This window comes from Camelus dromedarius, chromosome 12 (genome assembly GCF_036321535.1).
Source record: "Camelus dromedarius isolate mCamDro1 chromosome 12, mCamDro1.pat, whole genome shotgun sequence".
NCBI classification, from domain to species: Eukaryota; Metazoa; Chordata; class Mammalia; order Artiodactyla; family Camelidae; genus Camelus; species Camelus dromedarius.
This window is the reverse complement of record NC_087447.1, coordinates 36,916,153-36,942,917: the sequence shown is the minus strand read 5'-3', so window position 1 is coordinate 36,942,917 and position 26,765 is coordinate 36,916,153. Positions and strand designations below refer to the sequence as shown.

The 26,765-nt window shown below is 37.0% G+C and overlaps 1 protein-coding gene across 16 annotated transcripts in view; it reads right to left on the bottom strand.

The window, feature by feature from the left end:
* The window catches only part of SOX6 (SRY-box transcription factor 6), a 556,086-nt gene that overhangs the window by 70,752 nt on the left and 458,569 nt on the right, over positions 1-26,765 (bottom strand). For 10 of the 16 annotated variants that reach the window (XM_064492548.1, XM_031459958.2, XM_064492549.1 and 7 more), the window contains 3 exons: positions 12,676-12,825; positions 6,507-6,732; positions 3,362-3,549 (listed from right to left, as the gene is read on the bottom strand). In XM_064492548.1, coding sequence (XP_064348618.1) covers positions 3,362-3,549; positions 6,507-6,732; positions 12,676-12,825 — 564 coding nt within the window. The remainder of the gene's footprint in view (positions 1-3,361; positions 3,550-6,506; positions 6,733-12,675; positions 12,826-26,765) is intronic. The other 6 variants (XM_010977226.3, XM_010977227.3, XM_031459967.2 and 3 more) reach the window with 2 other exon arrangements.

The following is a 26,765-nucleotide window of genomic DNA, read 5'->3' as shown; positions in this document are numbered from 1 at the left end:
CTTCCTCCCAAGTGAATTAAGAAAAGTCAATAATAAATACTTAAAATTACCCTGTAGTATTTGAAGTTAATAGTATCTTAAGTTTGAACTTCAACTGATTATATAAATTCAACAATATAGGGTCACAGTGGCAGACAAACAGATTCACTGCTGGAAGCAAAGGATGTCCAGTGCCAATTTACTACTAGGTTTAGTGCAAACATATTGGGATGGTGCTATTCTAAGCCTGCTTAATATGACAAAGGGGCTTCAGTGAAAGGCAGAGTTGCTGTAATAATGCTGACTTTATTTCTCATTTTCCCCCTCAAACTAAATGGCATATACACACATTCTGCTTTACATGTTCTCTGTGTTAATATTCCAAACAAAAATTTTACATGCATTTTCAAAGAAACATTTCATTCATAACAGTAATCAGAGGCAAGGGTTTCTCATAATTTAACAATAAGTACGGTTATTTAAATAAAATAACCTAGTGTTTCATGGACTAACGTTTCTGAAATGAATTCATTCTAAATCTATTTATGTAGCCCAATGATTTTCAGCTAGGGGTAATTTTGTCCTCCCTCCCTCAATAAGGAACATTTGACAATGTCTGGAGACATTTTTGGTTGACACAAAAGGAGGGGTTCTATAGGCATCTCATGAATAGAGGCCAGATTTCATGCCCTGACCATGACTAAGAATTATCCAGCCAAACACATCAATAATGCTGAGGTTGAGAAACCCTGATCTAAAACCTGAAGTTTCCATAGCTTTGTGTATCAGCTCAGTTAGAAAGGAATTTAACTATGTGAGTTGGCCAATATGCCAACATCTGAAAAATCTAACTGTGTTTCCTTCTACTGACCATTGCATAATTGTGTGAGGATCTTGTATGTATGACAAACTAGTATGCTTGTTCTATATATTCAAATGTCACCCATAGTTTAGTTGAAAAGGTATGGGAAACATAAGAAAGTGTCTACTCTGTACTAGGAGCTGTGCTAGGTATATTCACATATATCTTATTTCATTGTAACCCAGATTACTATCCTTACATTATAGATAAAGAAACTGAGATTCAGAGAAGTTACTCAGTTTACCAAATATCACACAGCTGGTAAGTGACAACTCAGTGTCTACTATTCCAAGAATAGTATAGTATGAGAATATATATTTTTAAACTCATTACTTTCTCATATCTGCAAAGAAAATTTCTGAATCATTAATGGCAGTTAATGGGGTGAGAAGGGTAACTAGCTTTTGACTATGTATCTTTCTGTATTATTAGAATTTACTTTCATTTGAAAACTAACACATTAAAAATGGCACAAACAAATCACTGACTTCCTTCTAATGTTAATTTTAAGATTAACCCTTGATAAAATTGTAAAGTAGGAGATGGTCTCTGATTTATGTACCCATTCTCTCTCTTTTTTTTTTTAACCCAATTTCCCACCCAGCATTCTTATGCCGAAACTTGTTTACCTACCCAGGTCTCAAAAAAGGATTTTATAAAGTTATTCACATTAAGATTAAATATGTTATTATTTCGTGGTTCTCTCCCTGAGCAGAAGACTTAGGTCTTAGGTCAAAAGAATGACTCTGTGTTTATTTCTATTACCACTGTGCTAGAAGATATTTAGGGACAAGGCTTTTCCTTTTTTGTGGTCCTAAAACCTCACTCTATATATAACCATCTACTCAGGTGGTTTTTAAAGAGTAGCTCTGTCTTGTGAGCCCACCACCCAGGATGGAGCACTTAATGGGGAATAGGGGAATAGGGGAATAGGATCTGATTGAGCAGATCCAATGACTGGCATGTGCACAGCAATCCCAAGCATATAAAAGTTAATGGCTTAACTGACACCAAAAGGCCCAACATTCCCAACATTCCCAACATTCCCCCAGAGAGTTCCTCTCCTACCTGATATGAACCTCCCATCAAGAGGATCCATCAAGGCGAGGGGTCGGGAGGAGTCCAAAATGATTAATTTAATATATTATATATCTATATAATTTATCTACCTATCTATAGGAAATAAGATCTTTGCAGATATAATCAAGTTAAAATAAGGTCACACTAGATTAGGGTGACTCTTAAGTCCAGTGACTGATGTCCTTGTAAGAAGAGGGAGATTTGGAGACATAAGGACACACACAGAGGGTAGACAGCCATGTGAAGAGGGAAGGAGTAACTGGAATGATGCAGATATAAGCCAAGGAATAGCAAGGATCATTCATTCATCAAGCAATCAGAAATTTTCACCCAGTGTATGACAACAGCCACTCAACTGGTCTGCCCGTTTCCACGCTTAACCACCTATACAGTCTGTTCTTGCACATCAGGCAGAATGATCCTTTTATATGTAAATTTGATCATGCCAATGCCCTGGACAAAACAAGTCTGGGAATTCCCATCACACTCTGAGTCAAACGCAAAGAATTTCAGGGCCTACAGGTCTAACAAGCTCTGCCCCCGGCTATCACTCTGGTCCTTGTTCTGCGGCTCCTCCTTCCCTCCTGCCGCTCTTGCCACACTGGTCCTACACTCTAATGACCTCTCAGCTTATTGTTCCCACTGCCTGGATGCTCTTCCGCTTGGTTTTCACATGGCCTGCACTCAGCTTCACTCAGATCTCTACCTAGTGACGCTTCCTCAGAGTCCCTACCAGCCTGCTTAAAAGAACAACCCAGTGCAACTCCCTCTTCCCTTCACTTGCTTCTGTTTTCCTCATGGCATTGACTCACCTCCTGATGTTACTAGCATTACATTATGTATTTAACTGCTTACTTTTCCCTCGTCTGTGTTCCCCTCTATGAGAACAGAGATTTTTGTCTGATTTGTTCACTGTTATCTCTCTAGTGCCTAGAACAGTGTCTATTAGAGAATAAGCACTTGATAAATAATTTGTTGAAACAAAAACAAACGAATGCATTTTGTGAGTCGCTTTGTTTTATATTTTGCTCAGGTTGATGGGAAGGTTAGTAATTCAACGAGTCACAGTAATGTATCAGCCTTCATCGTAAGCATATATGGATTTTCCTTTTTTAATATTCTGATAGTCTATGTTTATTTTAGTAATCTCATATATCCCCTTTATTATAAGATAGTTCTAAATCTTTTGGAATGGGGCAGAAACATACCAACAGGCAGGTAGGCTGGGTGTCTGGTTGTGTACTGGGAGGCAACTCCCACCCCATGAGAAAGGGTATATTTATTAATCGACAGTTATGCTTGAATGTGATACAAGACAGCCCTTAAGCTAGAAGCCCCAATCTTTGGCTGCAGGTTGATGCTTGGGAGCCTGGAAAGAGCCAGATTAAGAATGCGTCAACAGGCCTAGCAGAGCCAGGGAAGGAGGGAAGCAAGCTTTACCTTTTCATTCCTGCAGTTGTTCAGCCCCATGTTATTCATGGTGGACAGCTTCCCATCAACACCATGCGGCTGTTGCTGCTGTTGCTCCCGCTGGATCTGTTCTCGCATCTTCCGAGCCTCCTGAATAGCTTTCATCACTGTATCCTGATCCCCAAACAGGGCGGGGGAGTTGAGACTGGACAGGATATCTGCATACACAGGATGCATTATTAGAGGCTTGTAAGGATAGACTCTTAACAAATACTGCTACTATCCCCTCCCCTGTAGAATGCGGTGTGCTCCGCACAAGGAAGAGGCACGTTTGCTATTAAGAAAACTCCAAGAGTACAGAAAGCCAGGGCGACAGAGCTGTGCTGGGTTTTTTAACCCTTGGAGGATACCCCAGCATTCCAGTATATCTGGGCTCTGTCAACCCACCTCCTCACAGATGATGGTTCCTAGATTCCTATACATGTCTCTTTTTCTGGCTGTATTCAACAATTAGTGGGAGAGTAGTGGGGAAAAGAGGGGTGGGCAGGGGTACAGAGCCATCAGTGCAGGCGGCCCATAATATCTGGTGCACTAATGCAGGAAAGCTGTTCCTGGCCTAGCAGAAAAAAATCTGTGAGGTTATTACACGTGTACTTCAGTGATAGCTGTATCTGTGTGTTTGTATGTCCACTGCAGGAGAGAAGGGGTGGGGAGGAATACACCGCACTCTCTGTTCCCCAATTGCTGGCTGGTTAATGAAGCATTCTCCTCATCATGCCGCCTCAGTTATTTACCAGGAGAATGACAACCCATTTCCTACCCCCAGCCTGAACACGCACTGCTCTCAGCTCCCCGTCATGACAGTGAGACCGAATGTGTGGGAATGGTTTTCACATAAGTACAGGGCTTCAAATAAAGTGGAAAGATTCACTTTCATTATATTCCATGCAACACAGAAGGACAAAATTCAAAATTAAACTAATTTTCCTCCATATCATGCATTTTACTGTAGGTTAAAACTGAACACTTTAGATTAGCCTTTCCAATTTTAGACACAAAGAAGGCAATGTTTTGCTGTTAGATAGATTTCAGCTGCTGTGGTAAAGTTTAATGTGATCCATTTGCTTATATCCAGGTATGGGCATTTCATAGCACGTGTGTGTGTGTGTGTGTGTGTGTGTGTGCACACATGCACACCTCACAGAGACAGGACAGAGGAAACCGGACTACAATCAAGCTCACACCACATGTCTATGTGTGTGCCATGCATGTGCATACGCATTTGAGTTCAGAAAATTTCCAATGATATCCATGGAAAATTTGTAAAAAGTCTAACTGTCACTTTTTAGGATATAGAAAACCCACATCTTCTGCTCTGAGGCTTTTCTGATTAAAAAAAAATTCTATCCAATATTGTCTGGACAAGAGTGGTATTACTTCAGCTCTCATGATCTAAGGACTACACTCTGCTGAAGTATAAACTCTCCAAGAGCAGGGCCTGTGATACAGTCATCTTTGTTCCTCACAATGCTCAGTATAGCAAACATACACTTTCCAAACAAAATTCAGAAGAGAATTACAGAAGAGTCATTTCAAGATCAAGTCCATTATTTATCCTCATGTTGGCTTGGCTTTTTTTTCTCATCTCACAACTTCCAACAATCCAGCGATCATATTCACATGCTGGAAACGATTCATTTCTCTCTCCCACACCAATACCACTGACTTGGAGTGAAAACCTCCGGGCCCCTGAAAGAGGCCTCCTAACTCAAAATGAGAATAAGCTGCTGTATGGATCCTAATGTCCCTGATTTCAGTGAGGAAGATTTATATCTCACCGTCAGAAGATTCACTTAGACTCAGCAGAGTTCAGCAAATATTCCAACTGTGAGTTTACAAAAAGGGCACTGACTTACACTTGAGAGGACCTGGAGCCTAATTTTGGCTCTGCTAATGAATAGCCACGTGGCTGTGGGCAAGTCATTTACCTGAAAGAACCACAATTTACTTTATAATACAATGAGGGTAATAATAATACACTACCTAACTCACAAGATTACTGTGAAAAATTAAATGAGATAAGTTAGGTAAAACTATTTTTTGATCTGTAAATGGCTACCCTTACACATTATTTTATTTGTTACAGTAAGCATTTCAGGCTCCAGGATTCAATAACACAAGGAAATATGGTGAAGAAATGCTAGTTCCAGTCCCTAAACTCTTTGAACCTCTGTGTCTTTACTTGAAAATTAAGGCATTTACAGAGTGTAGGAACAATAATGTTTCTGCTCATCTGGCTCTCTGCTACTGACAAGTGCTTTCACTTGTACTGTTTCTTTCCATTTGTGCACGTAAATGTGTTCATATTCGTTTGTCTAGTCTCTTCAAATTGCATGACTTCTAGGTGCCAGACAACATGTTAGGCACTTTATACATATTTTTCTCTTTTGATTCTCATGACAACCAATGAGCTAGGTAATATTTCCTTTCCGGAGATTAGGAAACTGAGTTCAAAAATATTAAATAATTTTCACAGCACCACATAGCTAGTATGTAAAGGTTCTCAGTTCAAGGCTGCTGATGCCAGACCCTGTGTTTCTCCTCTATATTTCTCACACCATGGTGTGACTATCCTTAGAGATACTTGGCCATATATCAGAGACTGTAAGAAGCCAGAGGATCATTGTGATATATCTTGCTAGATAACGGTTTTATTTCATAAGATGTCATGGAAGTATGTCATTCATTTTTGCTTCATTGCAAAACTAATATGGGATAAGATGGAAAATTCACATATATTTTACTAAGAAAATATAAAATTTCAAAGAAATTTTGGATTTTTGGCAAGCAGCTTTTGGGTCTGGTCCCTTTAGACCCTCAGAGGGTTCACGTCACTCTTGTCTGCCTAGAGTTGCTTCAGTAGCAAAGCACTGGCCAATTAAAGAATTTGCTAAGTCTCTGGTTGCTGGATCTAACTTATCATCATCTGAAGAACCCATCCCAGCAGAATTTGTAATTATGACCTTTTCTAAAAGTTCTAGTCACCCAAGACATTAAATTGGGTTATATTTCAGCAGAAAATACTTTTTTTTACTTTCACTTTTTCCCCCCTCGACTAAGGAACACTTTGGAAACAAGAATCAGTCATCCATAAGCAAGTTTTGCTTTCTTTTACCTAATTCATAAGTCTCTTCCTGGTGTTGACCTTTCCATTTACCTAAAGAGGATCCCCTTCCCAAGCTCCCTCCAATGGGACTGGGGATGCTGCTTTTGTTAGGCAGATTGACAGGGCTGGCTTTGCTGGCTGGGAAGAGGCTCTGGGTGGGAGACGTCGGGGACTTTGCAGGCTCAGCTGCCTTGGGTCGGGATGAGAGGTTCAGCGGCTGTGCTGCTGCTTCATCCTACAAGAGTTTACCATAAATAATTATATTTAAAAAAAGACAAATGAAGCACATTATCACTCAGTAAGCCACAGTTATTTTACACCTCAGAGACAATGCCACATTCTCCTACAATAATAACAAAAGAAGCTAATTATCTACCTCCTTGAAGATTCATCAGAAGGAAACCTCATTAATTTCCCTGTGTTATGCTTCTATTTACATTAACCGTGTAGTTGGATCATTCTTTTTGCCAAATTAAAATCTGAATTAGCTCACATTACAGCTTAATTTCCTAATGTGTTTTCAGGGATCTAAATTAACCTAGGGCATTTACAAAGAATTATTTAAAATTTCAACAGCTCTGTAGTGCTTTTGTGTTCTTCTCTCTGAAAAGTTCCTGGAACTATAAATAGGCTCTGCCGCTAATTTTTTAATATATATTTTAAATCAAACAATTGCAAGTACTTTAAAAATGGAAACACAGAAAGCCTTCTTCTGCTCTCCTGGGCCTTTGCCCAGGGAGCCGCATGCCACAGCATGGCTTCTATGTGGCTTTCTGGGTGTGGGCACTCTTCATGGTCTATATTCTGGTCTCTAGTCATGTTTAAAATTAATTTTTGCAAAGAGCAAGCAGACATTATAATTATGTTTTACATACCATGCTATATGCAATTTATTTTTCATGTCTAAAGTGATGTCTCTTTATATTCTTTGCTACATATATTTACAGAATGTCTATTTTAAGACGCCTGTTCTATACTGAACAGTATTCAAATGTCTGGCTTGTAACTCTGGTTTTACTAGGAGCTTGAAAGCGAAGCTCCTTACCTTTATTTGTTTCATTTATCCTGCCATAAAACACCCTTAACAACATTCCCATCATTCTAGAAATTGAGTTGTAATATGAGCATATTCATTTAAATGTTCAATTTTAAGATCTGCATTATTATGTTTAAAATAAAATTGTCAGCAAATGTTAACTCCTGTTTTGCTTCTGAAAAGGCACAGAGAACTTGCTTTTAATGCCATTGTTTAAAACACACAGTAGCTTAGAAACAGAACTTTCTTCCCATTGGCAAACATGTTTCCTCTCTGGGGCTCAACTCCTTCATCTGTAGGAAAGAGGGCCTGATACTAGCTGATCTTTAAGGTCTTTTCCAGTAAAAATGGTCATTGTGCCAGAAAACACTGCTTAGGAAGGAAGATTAGAAAGAAAAAATGAAAATAACATGCACAGAGGAGCCATTATGTACCAACACCATCCTAGACATTTTCACATATACTACTTCATCTATCAATAACTCTTCGAGGCTGGATGGTATTATTCTAAGTTTACAAAGGAAGGAGTAGTCAGAGTGAAAAAATGACTGTCCAAACCCATACATGGAGAGACAAAATTTGATTTATAGCTCATTGGACTCTAAATCCCAGGCCCCTTCTCTACTAAACTAAGGAGAAAATAAGTCATTTTACAATGTAGTAATGCCCTAGGTTTTTTGGTTTGGGGTTTTTTGTTTGTTTGTTTGTTTGTTTGTCTTGAAAGGAAATAAATAATCTGGCACATCTATGTTCCAATATACTTTTTGTTTGTTTGTTTGTTTGTTTTTTGGTGGGGGGAGATAATTAAGTTCAGTTATTTAATTATTTTTTGATGGTGTACTGGGGATTGAACCCAGGACCTTGTGCAAGCTGAGCATGCACTCTACCACTGAGCTGCATCCTCCTCCTTGCGATGTACTTTTATCTCTATCCACATATGATAGGTTCTCAGGAAGATTACTTGTATCCATTATAAATGTCAAAATTATCTGATGTGTTTAATTACAACTTACTTCCCTTTGCTCTGAACTCAAAGGATATTTAGCTAGTTCTTTTACTTATATCTAAATAATAGTGATTTATATGCTAGGCATTTAGTTAGTTTTCTCCATGTTTCTTTTATTTGGGGTTCACTGAACTTCTCAGATATCTGAGTTCAGAATTTTCTTCAAATTCATAAAATTTTCAGCTATTACTTCTTCAAATATATTTTTCTGTCTCTTCTTTCTCTTTCTGGGGCTCTCATTGCATGTATTAGGCCATTTGATATCCCATAGCACTGACAGTCTTTTTCCTATATACTTCATTTTGGATAGTTTCATTATTATGTCATCAAGTTCACTAATCTTTTCTTCTTTAATATCTGATCTGTTAATGATTTAAATAAGTACTAATCCAGTGTACTTTTTTCTCAAACACTGTATTTTTCATCTTTAGATATTCAATTTAGGTTTTCCATGTCTTGCCCCACAATGTTCATGTTTTCCTCTATATTCTTGAATATATGGAGTTCATAACACCTGGTTTTATTCAGTTTTGAATATAGGCATATTTCAGAGATATTATGGGTTTGGTTCCAGACCACTGCAATAAATCAAATATCACAATAAAGCAAGTCACAGGAAATTTTGGTTTCCCAGCACATATAAAAGTTATGTTTATACTATACCATAGTCTATTAAGTGTGTAATAGTATTATGTCTAAAAAATAATGTGTATACCTTAATTAAAAAATACTTTATTGCTAAAAAGTGCTAACCATCATCTGACTAAGCAGGGTTGCTACAAACCTTCAATTTGTGAAAAATGCAAGAGCTGTGAAGCACAATAAAGTGAAGCTCAATAAAAAAGGCATGACTATTTACTCTAATTTATTATTTATTCTTATAATTCAGTAATTCCCACTTCCACCAACAATGCCACTGAGCACGGGAAGCACGTCCCAACTCCCAGTCAAGTAAATCCCTTTCCTCTATGGCAGACCTGCTATTGTTCTTCACAGCCTGCCAGAAACTTTGTGGGTGTTTTTCAAGGAACAGATATACTTATCTCTTCACTTGGCTATAGCTGAAAGTCTCTTATAAGAACTGTTTTTACTGTCTTGTCTACTAATTTTATCATCTGCATCATTTTGGGATCTATTTCTAATGATTGACTATTCTCCTCATTATTGTTCACATTTTCTTGTTCTATGAAAGCCTGGTAATTATTGAATAGATGCTATACCTTGTGAATTTTACATTGTTGGGTGTCAGAGTTTGTATATTCCTTTAAATATGTGTGGACTTTATTCTGAGACGTGGACAAATTTGATCCCTTGTTGGCTTATGTTCAGGCTTTGTTAGGCAGGTCCAGAACAGCCATTAATCTAGGGATAATCTGGCCCCACTACTGAGGTAATACCTTGCTGGGGACTCTATTTGATGACCATGTGTCAGGAGAGCTTTCCACTCTGGCCAGGGGTCATACAAATCATTCTCAGTCCTTCAAGAACCTTGTCTGCTACATCTGGTAGCATGACCTCAGATGTTTCCTCACATGCATATGCTGATTAAGACTCAGCTAAATACAGGCGAACCTTCTGCAGATTTCCAGCACTCTCTCTGTACAGCTCTCTCCTCTGGTTCTCTGCCTCACAAATTCCATCTCCCTTGGCATCCCTCAACTCTGAACTCTGCCTCTCTACTCAGGAAGCCTGCCAAGCTGCATGTGAGCATCCCTTCCTGCACTTTTGCCTGGTAAGCTGGACCAAGTGTAGTGCTTGCCTCACTTGTTTCTCTTCTGTCAGGGATTAATGTCCTATAACCCTATGGGGAATGTTTGAAACTATTGTTTTTTATATTTTCTCTTGAGTTTTAGCTGTTCAAGCAGCGAGAGTAAATTGGATCCCTGTTCCTTCATAATGGTTTAAAGTGGAGATCTTCTAGGTTTCTTTTAGGATCTCAGTATAGAACTAGATACTTCAATCTGAACCAGTACTCCCACCACCTCCATCTTCTTTATTACCATCAGATTATCATCATCGTCGTCAACATCATTGCTATACTAAAATTTATGGAATACTCACTACATGCTAGAGGATGCGTTATCTCATTTAACATCCAAAATAAAACTAATTCCATTTTACAGAGGCAAAAACTAAGGCTGAAAGAAGTTAAGTAACTTGCCCAAGATGATATATCTGGTAAAAGTGATAGAATTGACATTTGAACAGAAACAGCCTGACTTCTGATGTTAACAATTATAGCAAACAAAAATTCTAGGGGAAAGAAAGTACAGAAGATTATCTATTTTTATTTTTGTTACCTTCCGCTAACAGTGCCCTGTGTCACATAGTCATGTTATACGCAGAGGGAGAGCAATGACTACAGATAGAAAAAATGAGGTATCTTAGTGACCATAGTTCTTTCAATTAGCAAAATATAAGATTATATTCAAAACTTCTACAATAAGAGGTAGGAGCTATTTTAAAAATTTAAAACATTTGCTTTATGTCTTGGTCTATATAGTTTTATTCACACATACAATAAACAATCTAATAAGTATAATAAATGTTTCCTTTGTTATTAACATAAAATATAGTCAAGTCAAATTACATAGAGAACTCCCTAAGAATTTGCATGTGGTCAACTGAGTAATAAAATTCAGTTGGCCCACAAAGCTGGAATGGTAAAAGCAGATATAAACTTAAATTTAACCAGGGAACACTTTACTCATCCAGTAAAGGCTTGGTTTGGTGCAGTTCCACTTGGCCAACCCACTTATTAAATGACTTTTTCATGTTAAAATAGCTAATACTCAATAACTCAAGTCACTGATGTTTGATATGCTTATACTCAAACAACTATAATTAAACAAAGTGCCTTGGTTTGAGTCGTAGTGTTCTGACTCCTATTCACAAACAGGAAGTCTTGGAACACAAAATAGACAGTCTGTTTCCTTAATAAGTCTGCTATCTTATTAAATGTAAACTACCTATTGTCATATTTCAGTATTTCTAATAACAAATCATAAATGTTCATCTTTGGATGAATAAATCTGTGAAGAATCTAAAGGCAAAGGTAGCATCAAGTTAATCCCTTTGGGTGGGTACAGGCAGAACTATTCCTCTTAATGTGTTTACTTGTTTTATCTTTAGTATTTGGGATCCATACTTTTTAAGGACTTTTCCAAAATCTCAACATTCCTATCTGCAAATTTTAGAAAATAAAATCATTTCAGTAATTTTGAAGCTTTCAGTGCCTTTTTGTTGGCCTGAGATATTTCCCATGTAACAATTCAATAACTGCAAAATTTCTCTGAATGCAGTCCTTTGGGCATATTACAATAATACATCTGGGCTTAACATATCCCTCAAAGTAGGTACATCAATGATAGAAATCAACTGTTTCTTTGAAGTGTTTGAATTTGTTAATTCAATGTAGGAGACAAAGTTAATCATAAAAACCTATAAGTATCAGTTACAGCACAAAGTTGGAGTAGACTGTCAATTCCCCTCTATCACCGAGTACCTCCTGGCTGACCCATTTTAAGAAACTGAAAATCAGCAAGGAAAAGCCACAACTTGGGAGAGTCTGTTTATCCTATCACTATTATACATGATATCAAACCATGATTAGATACTGGCATCACCCATTCTTCAGAGCCCACACTAACAACTATTTTTGAAGGAGAGACCTTTGTCAACAAACCATATAAAGTCCAGCATTAGGTTCTTTTTGGTCCCTTTTTGTTAATCTAAAGTTTTGAGATTCTCCTTCTCTAGCACTATAAGTTGGCTCCCCACCTGCTTAAGGAACTTAGAGAGACGTGTCACAAGTCTATGACAAAGACTGGTAATAAAACCATGGCCATTCATGCCAATGAACATTAAGAAATAAAAGCCAGAACTGAAAGGGAAAAAACTCTTGAGAAGTCTGCAGATTTAGGTAAAGATCTCACAATATGGCACTATTGTTATCAAAAGGGAAACACCTGTTTCTCAGTGCTCAATCATGAAATTTACCATAAAGAAGAGCATTTTGGGGTTCCTTTATGTTGCTTTGCTTCCCGCTGTTTATTCCCAACACAGCCTGGTTCACCACCTTTCTCGCAAAGCTATTTTCCAAACTGTTTGTTTCCATAATCCTATAAAGCAAATACCTTAACTTGAGTTACAGGGCTGGTCCCTCTCTTTTCATTTTTTATCCCAGTAGGTGAGACTGCCCCTGCTGTGTTTGGTGGCTGTGGAGTTGATGGCATCTTTGCTCCAGGTGACACCTGCATGCTGGCCAGCTGAGCGGCATAGAGCTGCTGCAAAACAGGGAAGACAAACATCATCTCTTTAAATGCAGCTGAAATAGAGTTTCCAAAAAAACTTACCGTATTGTTAGACAACTATTTCTCTGACAGCTTTGCAATTTTTCTTTCACTATTTTTAAAGAGGAAAATAAAATAGAACAAATAGTATAACAGAAGGAAAGAATACTGGGTGGGAGCCATTGTTCTGTTCTTGGTCCTTCTAGCAATACGTTTATGACCCTAAACAAAGGATTGAATTCCTCTAGAACTCAGTTTCTTCAATTGCACAAAAAGGAATTTGCCTAAATGGTCTCAAAGGTTCTTTCTAGTGCCAAAAATCTTTACAAAAAGTTCTTTGCATGCCAGTATGTCCATCTGTGTAATTTTAATATTCATGAACTGATCTAAACTTTCCTAGGGACATCTGAAGGAACATGGTTCTAATTCAACATTGACCAAGCTTCTCTAGGGATATTGATCCTTCTGGATGATAAGAATGCTACCCCAAGAGGCACAATGGCAGTCCCTTCTTCCTCAAGATCTTATTTCTAGGCAGCATATAACATAATCCTAAAGAGAATATAGTCAGATTTGTAGGGGGAAAATCAAGCTTCTTTTTCCTAGCACAGGAAGTTAAACCTTTAACTGTTGATTTATTAGTTTTGGGGTGAAATTGGCAATAAATGAATGTGTTAATCTGCTATGGTTAACCAGAATTCAGATACCTCAATCTTAACACTATTTCATGCTTGAAAATGCCGTTCAAATATTTTCTTTTCTTCTTATCATCAAGATTAAGCCATTACCTTGATAGTCATATTTCTAGCGTAATAAATAGAAAGCTTCCTAGTTCATCAACCACCAAGAAAATAGCTCAAACTTTGCCATATTAGTAGGGAGAAAAAACAGGTGGTTTGTATGTAATTTCCAGCATTACTATCATTCAGATGGACAAATAAAAAAAAATTACAGTAATCAAAAACAGACCTTTCAGCACATGTAATTAAATGAAAGCTTAATAAAGAATAATTTGCAAGCGCCAGATGTGCTTATGTCATGATTGTTGCTTTCTTTGGAACAATTTTTCTAATATAACAAGCCTCTAAAGAAATTAAAGTTTCATAATTCTGTATGTGCAATGACTCAGTGGCAAGAAAAATTCACAAGTAAGAGTCAGTCAAACTGCTAGAACTTCAGGGAAAGAAAGGGCTGTCTTGTTTCCTTTTCACTCTGTGGTATCCTCTTTCTTTAAAATTCAGCCAGGTGTCTTCAAAAAGGTGGGCAAGCGAAACCTCTGAAAACTTTCTGCTTGAACTAAGCCAGTGAGGAAAAGTTCTATACTGAGTGGAGTGGAGATGGTTGAGAAGTGAAAAAGTATTGGCTATGTAGTGGCTGGTATCATGACCAATACACTCTACTACTGAGTATTAACGAGTCATGAAAACTTAGAGAGGTCCACAGATGTCATTTATGCCTTCATCTCACTTCATGATTCACAAGATCAGAAGCAAGTCAATTGTACTCAATCTTGAGTCTTCAGGGAACTCCAACTAGTGAAGAAAAGTAGAAAAACAAATCTTTGGAAACAAATCTACTTCGTAAATGCTGACTAACTTCAGAGATCCTTCACAATAATTGAACAATATAGTTGCCTTTTAGAAATAAAGTAGTGTTAATTATTTCCTCTAAAGCTTCGACAATCATTTATTTTATACCCCTTTCTAGAAAGTTGTACCTCAGAAAAGCAAGACCCCATAAACTCTGAGATTCCTCTGAGTTGTGATTCCTCAGAGTTCCTTGTGAGTTGTGATTACTGATACAGTATAGCTACACGCTATAAAACTTACAGAGCTGGGTAAACTGGACAGTAGGATATCAGATAAGATATAGTAGAATGAGCCTTGAAATGGAAGTCAGAAATTAGAGTCCAGTGTAAAGATAGAAGATGCTCATGAAAATAAAAATTTTCACATTCTAACCAAACATATTATTTTAGATATAAGTATAGAGCTTTTTAGATAGAAGACTTTAGATCTGATTTGGATAAAAGAATGTCATTCATTGAATACACATGGGTTTACAGAAAAATTTCACAAATAGCTCATCTTCTAAGCAAACATTAACTGAAATATTTTCTATATGCCAGGCTCTATGTTAAGAGCTAAGGAGGATTCCAAGTCTTAGAACAAATGCATAGCTCTAGAGATGTAAGATACATATCCTTAACACTTGATGCTTATCACTTTTTCTTAACCTTGTGTTTAGTTATGCACATAAGTCTCATCATGATTGATAGACTGTAAGCTTATTGAAGTCATGATCAACCTAATTATGTTTGAATGCCTGGCATCAAGAATAATGCCTTGCAATAAGAGATAACCAATCAATATTTTCTGAATTAATATGCTATATACAATCACTGGATGTTAGGGAGGACAGATATTCTCTCTATAAATGAGGCAACAGCAGTGGTATATGATTATATTCATTGTAAACCTAATGAATAATTTTACAGTGTTGAGTTTTAACAAAATAAAAGGAAAACAAATTCAGTCCAAATTAAATTACACTGTTTCACAAGAAATTACTCTCTTGAAGTCATTTTTAGAATGTTGACTACATAGCTCCTCAATGACTACTAGCTACAAACTTGTCTTAAACTTCTCTAACACAGATTGTAGTACTAATTTTTCTTCTCAGCCTAGTTACTTATAAATTTAAAGTTTCTCTAAATGGTACTGCATCTTTTTCTGAAAGAACACAAAGTATTAGTTATTCATATAAATAGCTTTAGGTTAGAAAACTCCTTTGCAAACTAATGGCTTAGGAAGGAAAAAGGTTAAACTCTGATTAACTACTACAAAAGAGTTTACAAAAGTATCATTCCACGTAAGATTCTCAGATCATAGTCCAGTCAAAATGATGATAATAATGAATATCCATTTGTAAACAGTGTTGAGGGTTAAAGAAATCAACAATGTAATAAAGCTTCTAACAGGCTTAGCCAGAATCCTATAAACACTTAAACTTTGGTGAAGACTGTTTTTGTAAACACAGGTTTTTTCACTTCAATTTTGAAAAATGTTTAGTGAGTATTTGGGATACTGAATTATCTTTTTAACCAAAATACATAGAAGACATGCAGTGCATACATGTAAAAATGAGCCTAGCTAAATATTTTTCAAAATTATGAAATCACTCATATTTCATAGGAGCACTTTATGAAATGCTTTTACTATTTTATGATTTAAAGCATTCTACCTTTATTATTAGTTCAGTTTTAATAAAGTATCCAGCATTAAATTTTTGGTAAGCTGAACAATAACATACTTGGTACCTAGAACTGAAAGGGCCTTAACAGATCATTTAATCTAGTCTGACCTCTTCATTCCACTGATGAGCTGAGGTCTAGAGAATAGAAATAGCCTGCCCAAGACCGTATAGTTAGTTACTACTGGTGCTAGAATAAGAACTCTCTAGCCCTCATTCCAACGTTATCATTTAAACTAGAAACGGATATTTGGACCAACCTTTGCACCTTTCAAGCACATTTCCAATATTGATGAATTTGTTAAATGGCAGATTTTATTAAACATGTACTATTAACTAAACGCTGTGCTAAATAATGAAGGTGTAACAACATGCAAATCAGAAATAATCCCTGCCTTAATGGAGCTATTAAATAAATGCTTAGACAATAACTATGAATTACGGTTAGCATAAGTGCTGAGAAAGAAAAATATAGAATGCCAAAAAAGACCATCCAACAAAGGTATTTAACATAGTCTGGAGGATCAGAATAGCTTCTCTAAGGATGTAACACTTTAAGAATTATCCAGGTAGAAAGGTTGACAAAGAACATTCCAAAAAGAAGAAACATCTGTTATTACGGCTCTGAGGTAGAAAAGAAGGCGATGTTTTCAAGTAACTTAGACGAGGCCAACATGGAGGAGGCAAGAGTGGGGAAGGGCCTTATTAGGACACAGTAATAACTTCAAACTTTATCCCAAGAGAGGAGTATCTAGAAAGAGCAATGAACTAAAACTAAGACACAGAGCATCTTTTCTATGCTTTACCACTAACTCATTGACCAATGTTTTAAGTAAATTGGGTTAAGAAAGCCCTGTGAAGTTCTCACAAACTCAGAAATATATGCCTCTAATAGTTCGCTGGAGTTCTTGTGTCCTGAAACTAGCCTTTATTTGGATCTTAGTGACACTTAAAAAACTAAGTCTGCTTAGATTCAACACAGAACAGTAGGTCCTACCAACCAAATTCAGCCTTTTGGTGAAATTCTTGAATCTTGGAGTATACACGCTGGCCTATGGCCAGGACCTACGAAATGGATTGTGTCAGAGTCATTTTACAACACTATTGTGTTTGGGATGAAGGGCATGCTTTTCCCCCAGTTTGGCCAAATTTATGTCAAATTATAATGGATGGTGTCACAGTGTATCTAATATTTACCATAACGTGAAATACGTATTTTTTATTCTTGCTTTCTGTGATAAAATCACATAAGATCTCCAAGGGAGAGCACCATAGGGAAAAAAGGTGAAAGGCCTTTTATTCTCATAATCACCTGATTTTCACATAATCACATAACCACTCATCCAGTCATCACCGCCATTCATTAATGTGTTAACAAACATTTACTGAGGACCAGCTTAGTTATGTATAGTGCTAGGTATTTTACATTTATTATTTTATTTCTCCTTCAAAATAATTTATATAAGATAGGAATTACCTATTTTAGAGTCAATCTCACTTTAAAGCCCATGTGCCTTCTACCTTTATATGTTAAAATTGTTTCAAATAAGCTATACAGTGAATCACAGTGAAATCCATTTCCTGTTCCTAACCACCAGACAAGAATCATTGTCCAAGAAGAGAGATTCTGATATTGCTGCTCTTCTGAACTCTTAAACAGCAAACTGTATTTCCAGATGTCCTACTTTCTTCTAAAATGGCATTTGACAATCCTCAAATGAAGAAAGAAGAGTTAAGGGTGCTACCAGTAACTTGAAGGAGCAAGAGGCAAAATTTTTAGCTAAACTCCCTTCTCCAACCAATCTTTGAGCCATAATAGAAGACACCTGAAATACCCTAGTGACACACATTTAACAGACTGATAAAATAAAAAGAACTATGCCAAGCATGGGTAGAAATAGGAGAACTTGATAAAAAAGGGAAATTGACAGGGGCTTTAAATTGGCACCAATATGCTCTAGTATATGGAAACAAACAGTAAAAAAGCAGGCACAACTTCACATGCTGAATTCTCTTTGGAGTAAATTCTCCTGTGTTTTGTCATTTCAATTAGAAAGGGCATTTTAAAGTGGCCTGTTGGAATCTGATCCAGAGAGAAAGGAAAAAAAAAAATTCTCCCTCAAATACAACTTGCCTGTTGCTGGATAATGAAGAAAGGAAGAGAAGAGAAAATTCTATTCTATGAAAAGATTCAATAAGCACTACTGAAAGATTTCAACTCTTACCTTTATAGTTACCTGATTTGCTGTGGTTCCATGTAATGTCTAAGAACCCAGGCCTCTAGCTCAGGTTAACTCAGATTCTGTTCCCTGTGTACCAGACACTCACTACTCTGGACAACAAGGAGATGTTGTAGAAACAAGCAGGGTGGGTGGGGAGGCATCCTTCAGGAAACGTCATTATTTACTTGATGGATGACTGCCTACCACGAGGCCCCAAGCCCGGCTCAGTTCTCCAGGGATATCCTGGGGTTTGTTACCTTCTCAAAACAATGCTGATGACCATGTCTCTGCCTACCAAGCAGGCATGCTATAAAGCTGGGTAAGTTCGGCTGTGAGGCTATGAGAAGGTGGAATGGAGACAGGGGTAATTAAGCAGCCTGATTTAGTGCTTGTTCAGCACAGGGAAGAAAGTGTGTCAGTAACAAGTCATTACCGACTGAAGGAGGGGTGGGGGAGAGAGCTTAAAAATAATTTGAAAGAGATCACAAATACTTTTACTTCTCATAAACCTCCAATGTCAACAAAATGATCCAGGAAATACAGCTGTGGTTTTATAGAAGGAAAGAACTGAAGTCCTTGTTTTCAGCATAGAAGGTACTTGTTTAGTTATACCCTTAATATTTGACACCAAAGAAAATTGACTGTGGGGATAGGAGGTGAGAGAAGGAATCAAGGAAGAACTCTCACTTCTACTCGCCACATATTGGGTTAATTTCCAGGTCAATCTCCTTGCTCCTCCTGCATATTTTTCTATTGCTATATTTTTTTCCTTTCCTATTAACCCCTTTGTCATAATTCTACTCATCTTTTGAGTCTCAACTGAAAATCACTTTCTCTTTAAAGACTTACCTGACCACTGCCTCCTTTGTGCTCCCACTACATCTCCTTCTCTCTCTCTATCCATCTCCCACTTGATGGAATTTATTATTTTCCTGTCTTTCTCTCCCACCAAATTCTGAGCTTCTTAAAGGAAGAATTGAATCTTATTTGTTTTTATGCCCCTACCACCTAACTTAATGCCTGACAATAGGCACTCTGTTAAGACTGACCACTAAAACCCCTTTGTTTACCTTCTTGTTTCTATCTTCCAAAAATTGCTATAATTTCTGCCCACACCCTTTTCTTAGTGTACTTTTCCTCATTCCTCTCCTAAAGGAACCCCAGAGATGGAGATCACTTCTCTTCATTTCTGTCTTCTTGAATCTATAAGCATGTGAATTCACCATTTTATAAGTATGTGAATTCACTGATTTTTTTGCAAAGAAACACCAGATAACACAATGTTATGTAGCAGAATTGTAAACAGTATCTAATCCAATCCCTTTGCTTTCCAGATGCAGAAAACGCAATCCTGGAAAAGGAAGTGATTTGCATAAGCACCCCAACTAGTGAGCAGTGGGCAGAATGGAATCTAGAACCTGAGTTCCCTATTTTCCCCATTTGGTGTTCATAAGGACTCATTTCTCCCCGTGTTCTATTTTCTCGGGAAACTGACTGCAGATAGAATTTGTACATTCTATCAAAGCTTTTAGTTTGGATTACATAAGAGGGATGTTTTCCACCATTCCCGTAAGAGTTAAAGAGATATTCATCCTATATGTATTTAAAAAGTAATCGCTGGGCACCCAAAAATGATTTATGTTGTAGAATTTTATTTTAATATTTGTCTTAAAGTGTACACATTTTAAAATGCAACCACAATGATTAGGTTAGGGTAATTATAATCATATTAAGGTATCTACATATTTTTTTAAATTAAAGTTTATGCAAACACACATAAAGGACCAAAAATTTGTCTTAGGTGAGAGCAGACCTATTTCAACCCCTTTGAGACTTCTGCCATTTGTCTTACCACAAAAAACCAAAGGAAAAATGGGACAAGCATTGACTGTAAGCCACTGGAGAGCCAGGACCTGTTTAATTCATTTCATTATCCCCTGTAGCCGGCTCAAGAATGTCAAGTAAAGAAAAATGAATTGAAAAAGGAGTTTTCCTGGCTAGAGATCCTCTTGCTTATTTTCCCAAGCACTGAGTAGCTTGTTCCTTTGACATAACTCATTGTGCTAATGGGATGGGGGAGTAGGGGGAATATGTCGGGTGTGGAAGAGAGGAGAAGCTATAAAAAAAAAAAAAAAAGAAAGAAAGAAAGAAAAAAGGATAGGGAAAGAGGCTCAGGTCAAAGGTCCTACCCTTAACAGAGCACCCAGTTATCTGCTATTAAAAAAACAAAACAAAACAGAATTCATTCTGATTGCACCAATTATATTGGAATGCATTCAGACGAGCATTTCCTTATGGAACATAGTTGCACAGTGCAAATAACTAAAATAAACAAAGCCACCCCCAATAATTTTAACAAGAAAACTCAATCTCTCTCTGCTTCTACCAAATATCTTCAGTTTTGGGGTGCTAAATAAAATATGGAAATACATAATGCTTTATTTACAGAAATAGAAGTTCAGTCATTGAAACAATTAGTAATTTGGTTCTTGAAGCAAGATATTCGAAGAGGTGATAATGAGGGTACTTGGAAATAGGCATGATGGGAACGAATTTGACTGTTTTCCTCTGTTTCTAAGAGCTGGGCAGGCAATGCTGAATAGATCCAGCTCTCTGAATGTGCTCCAAGTGGTACAGCTTGCATTTGTAATGCTCCTTTAACTCTCTAGTCACAAAGCCATAGCTCATCAGAGAAGACTTAAACAAGTGCTCTTAACTACCAATAGGATATAAAAACTCATCAAGAAGTCCAGAAGTTAGATTTGAAATCCAAGCATTATTTCCCATAAACTAAGTCATAGGGAATTTTTCAACGTGTGTATATATTTCAGTGCATGTGCTGAGTTCAATAAAACACCATTAGTAAATGAATATACAATAGGTTCCCAATATTTAAAGGTATTGTTTGTTTGTAACCAAAAGGTGACTTTCAGTTCAAGTTCATTCGAAAATTATTTATTGAGTAGCTACTACTGGCCAGGCACTATTTGGGAAAACAGAAGTGATCAGTGACTTTGGGGAAGGGAGTCAGGAGAAGACAAACACAGATATGTAACTCTGGTGGTGATGTGCCATGAAACATAAAGTGACTGGGTATATTAATACTACAAGGGAGGAGAAGTTTTAAATATAGAAAAGGTCAAAAAAATAAAAGAAGGGGACATTTGAGTAGAGACCCAAAAGAAGTGAGGGAGTAAACCAGGTTATTACGGGGACAGCATTCCAGGCAGAGGCAAAGGATAGGTACAAGTCCTAGGGCCAAAGGTGTGCTTGTGCTTAGAATGTTTGAGAAACAGCAAGAAGGCCAGTGTGGCTGCAGCTGAGTCAGCTGGACAAAGGGTAAGAGGTCAGGTGCCAATAAGAGAGCAAGAGGGTCAGACCATGCAGACCTTGTGCACTGTCAGACAGACTTTGTATTCCATGCTAAGTTTCTGGGTTTCTAGGAAACACCATTACAACAACATGGCAGACCTGGAAATCCCTCAGCAGTACCCACAGGAAAGTCTGGAGATGTGCCAGGGCTGCCTTGCCATGGCCCATGATGACTGCCAAGAAACCAGATGCTATTGCTTGAAAAATATCCTACAACTGCCTAGCTTCTGTGTCTTTCGATTTCCATCCATAATGAAGCCTCCAAAACAACACAGGATGATGACAAATATGGGTAAGTATGCAATGAAAAAAAGTTTTTAAATTGTTAAAAATACATTCAGGAAAAATGCATGAGTATAATATTCTCTAGATGCTATTTTTTCCTTTTAATCAATTGATAGAACAAATATCTCTGGCTGGAAATGTGTTTATTACATAAAAATGTTTTTACTGTTTTAAATTGAACTTGGTTTTTAATCTCTCAGGAGCCTTCAGAAGATGGAACACAAGAATTATGCTAATGAACAAAATTTCATACCTATGATGAAGTGTACAGACTTGTTGAACAAAAATCTCATATTAATATTGACATGAAATGTGCATTTGTAATAAATATCGAGAGAGATAAGGATGTATTTTGAACTTACTTTTAAGTGATCAAGCAAACTAGGCAAGAAATAAGGCAAAGTATCCTATTCTTCCCTTCCTCTGATATTTTCTTCTGCATTTTTTTAATTCAAATAAATGTTTTACCCTGTTTCAGAGCCCCCTCCACTAACTGTCATTTTCAAACTGCAAATTATTAGTATTGCCAATTGGACAACTTCAGCATATTTTGCAGTATGTAAATATGCCATCTGTATCCTACAGTAATACCCATGGCTTACTCCCTAATTAGCAGAAAGGAATGATACCTTATACATAGCAACCATAGTAAAATTATTCAAATCATGTGTAATAAACATACAATGTGCTTTATTGTCACTAGATATGATCTGATTCATATACCAACAATCCACCTTAAAAAATCATTATAGCAGATGAAGCAGGCAATGGTTAATATAAAGGACTGAAGAAGAAACTTAGAAAAATACGCCTTGTATGTTGCTATCAGAGGCAGGATAGCACAATGGTTAAGAATGCACACTCTTCAGTCAGGACCTACTAATTATGTGATCTCAGGCACATTATTTAATCTCTCAGGGCCTTAAATTTCCACATCTTTAAAATAGAGAAATAATAGTACCTACTCCAAAAGATTCATTGTACGGAGTAAATGAGTTAATGCACATAACATACTTAGAATAGGAGTACACCATAAAGACATTGTAGGCTCTTAAATTCTTATTGGTATAGTCTCTTTAATAGATACCACTCCAGAGATCTTATTGAGAAAAACATTTGGCATTTTTATTCAATTTAGCAAAAATGTATTAGGAATACAAAGATGAATAAGATAGGCTGTCTATCAGGAGCTCACAGCAAGAAAAGATGAGAGGGAGAATGACACAATATGATAAATGGTATAATGGAACCATTTACAAATTACTACTGAAACACCATTATTGAGAACAATTAGGGTTTTTTTCTCCTAGATTTATTGAGATATAATTGGTAAATAACGTTGTGTAAGTTTAATGTGTACATACAATAATTTAATATGTGTATCTCTTATGAAATAATTACCACAATAAGCTTATTTAACACATCCAGCACAATTAGTTTTGACTGAGGACAATTAGGTACATTTTGCTTATAGCAAAGCCCAAAAAAGAGATCTATGTTAGCTAAATGTTTAAAAATAATCCTATAAAATTAATTAACAACAACTACAAAAATCCTGAGAAGAATGGGGAGGGTTTAGATTAACAGAATTTCTTTTCTGCTTGTGGTAACGTCTCCCCGTCACAGCCCATTCCTTTAGGCTAGTACGCAAAGACTGTGCTCCACAGAATTAAGATGTTCACACTAAGGGCCAATGAAGCTTTGAGAAAGCCTTAAGATTTATAGAATGTACCACTTCACTGGAAAAAGGGAAACCTCCCTTGGCTATTCATTTAGGGAATAGGAACTTTGTTCTTGTTTTCATTGTCCATTGTTGGACAGAGAAAACGCTTTAAGCATTCAAAGTCCTAATTTGCAGGAGGGTGTCAGAATCTCAGTATCTCCTCTAAGCCTACTGTAACACCTCTAGAAAACCCTCGTTACATGATGTAAAATCACAGCTTTAGTTTGTTAAGAGGGCGTAATTCTGAGCGGACCATGGAATATTTATGTCTCTATGCAGCTCTTTGAAGGAATAATCTTATGTTTTTGTGCCTGTCGTGGGTCAGAGGTTCAAATCAGCACTTCTTTCTGTCACTCCTTATATGTTTTACTATAATTTACAGCTCAGCAAGAGGACTCATAAAACAAAAGTGTCTATTTTATTTCAGCAACTAATTCGAGTTAATCAAAGATTTCCAGCCAAACAACCCAGCATGAAACTCTGCATGGAAAATATGAGGAGAACAAAGCATTTTGTCAAATAACACATCTCATGATGTAAACACATATGTCTCTTAAAGGAAATTTTATCGTTTCCACATTATCGGCATACAAAAGGAGCATTCTTGTCGCAGACCTGGTGCGACTGTGGAGTCATCGTCATTGGAAACAAGAGCCTGATTAGGTTCCCACACAGATATGAATAGACTTTCCTCTTTTAGAGAAATAGCTGCTTTTATTCCTTTTTAAAACAGACTGGTAATTGTCACCCTAAAAACACTGAATTGTACTAGGGCAACATTTGTTTCTGCTCTTTTTTCCCATCTTTTTAGAATCAGCCAATAACATTACTATCCCTTCTGGTTGGTCCTCTTCTGGAAACTCTGAGTTAATCCACAGCTGTGTGAATGTGAAAAAGGGACACAGCAGGCTAAGTCTGTTGGGTCTCTTGTCTGCTAATAAAGTGCACAGTCTGCAGGACAGATGTTAAGAGGATCTGTTAAATAAGTCAGTGGCAGAGATCCTGACCTCTGCCAAGGAACATTTTATTATTCCAGAAAGGGGCGTAATTTCAAGGCATTAACAATTAGAAGAACCATAGCTTTTCTTTATAGATTTTTACTCCTTGCTTCATCGTTTGGTTGAAATATTAGTATGAAGGCCCCTTCACTGAGAAGCAATGTGCTAACTGTGATTGAGTTTAGTACAAACTGCAGATTACAAGATTTCCCCAAATCCCAGGGAAATGGTTGGACCTTGGCTTTGCTTCAATCTTAAACAGTTTTGTTTATTTTGCGTGTATCATTACACTATTTGTACAGTTTCACTTGCCACAGGGTACCATTGTACTAAAGGGACCATGAATCTTAACAAACATAGTTCCCTAACTATTAAATCTGGTGTAAGGGGAAATGTAAACTAGAGATCAAATTAATAGAGGAATATCACATCATGAAGTTGTTCACTATACCTTATACCACTTTACCATTTATGGTGTGAATAAAATCATGTCTACCACATGCATTGCAAATCCCCCAGTGTGGTGTAAAAGGCACTTTGTGATCTGACCCCTCGCTTACCTTTCCAATCTCACCTCCTATTGCTCTCACATGCTCAGCCTGTGCCAGACTGTTCGTTATTTTCCGAATGTGCCATGCTGTCTATCGCTTCTACACCTACAGGCAGACTGCTCTTCATCTGGAGTGCTTTTACTCGCCTCTGTATCTCTGCCACTCTGAATCCCTCCCCCATAAACCTAGTGTATTTCCTCTCTCCTTTCAAGATTCAACTTTAACATCAGCTCATCCATGAAGATTGCCAATACTTCTGCAGGCAGACCTTAACACTTCCTCCTCCCATAGCATTTTTATTCTGGAAACACATATATTTTAACAATTTATCACACTGTTACTGGATTGTGGGCCTTCTGAGGACAGGGATCAAGTTCTACCCATCTTAGTATCCCCCAAACAGAGCACAGTGCTTACTACACATCAGGCACTTAATAAACATTTGGGAAATTAATGTCTAAGTGAACTGAATAATTAATCCTTTTTCATGTCACTATAAATTTGTATTTTGGCCTTGTCACTACTACCAGTACTGTTACAGAGTCTTATACTTTAATATGCCCTGTTTTTTTTAAAAGGATAACCTTCATTAGGTTGGTACATTCCATTGCAAAAAAAAAAATCTCTACAAAAACTCATCACCACCCACCCCCACCTAGAATAAGTGGAAGCATAATATATACTAACATCTTGGCCATATGTTTAAATTCAGTTCAATTCATCCAAACTTTATTTACAATAAGTCATAAAATTTTGTTCTCCACACTGTTGCCTCACAATTCTACACATCCTAACCCAGGCCACTTACAGGCTATGTGGCTCTGGTCAAATTAATCCATGTCTCTAGGCCTCAGCCTCTTCAACTGTAAAACCAAAAGATTCACAAAAAAAATAAAGTTCATAAAGCACTTTTCACAAGCATTCTTGCAACTGCCCTATGGGGATAGGTGTCATTCCTAATCCATTTAATAGAATCTGGGTATAGAAAGATTAATTTGCCCAAGCTCATGGAACCACTGGTAGAGTTAGGATTTGACTCTCAAAGCTTTTGAGGGCTTTTCTAGCTCTGAAAACCTATACAATTTTACAATCTCATTGTCTATTTGTGAAGGTTTTTCTTTCAAAATGGTGGCACTTTTTCTTGATTGGTGGGAAGTCCAGTTTAAAGTACCTTAACTGATGCCTGACCATCACTTCTTGCTAAAGAGCACTGCACTGGGTCTCATGCTTTGTGAGCTCAGAAGCAAGTGGTCATCAGGCAATGGCTTTAGAACAAAAGGATTTCAAAGAGCCTATACACAGTCATCTCGGTCAATCAATAAATTTGTATACTTATACAGAGATTCCAAATGATCAGCCATGTCACCTTTCTTATCACTGAAGAAATGCTCATCTAATTGATTTTCTCCCTAGGCTATTATAAAAGGGCAAAAACTTGTTTGGCTTGCTTGTTTAATAGAGTATCTAAAGTACCTAGTACATGCATTTAAATATGTTGAATTAATGAATTAATAAGAGATACAAGCATAAG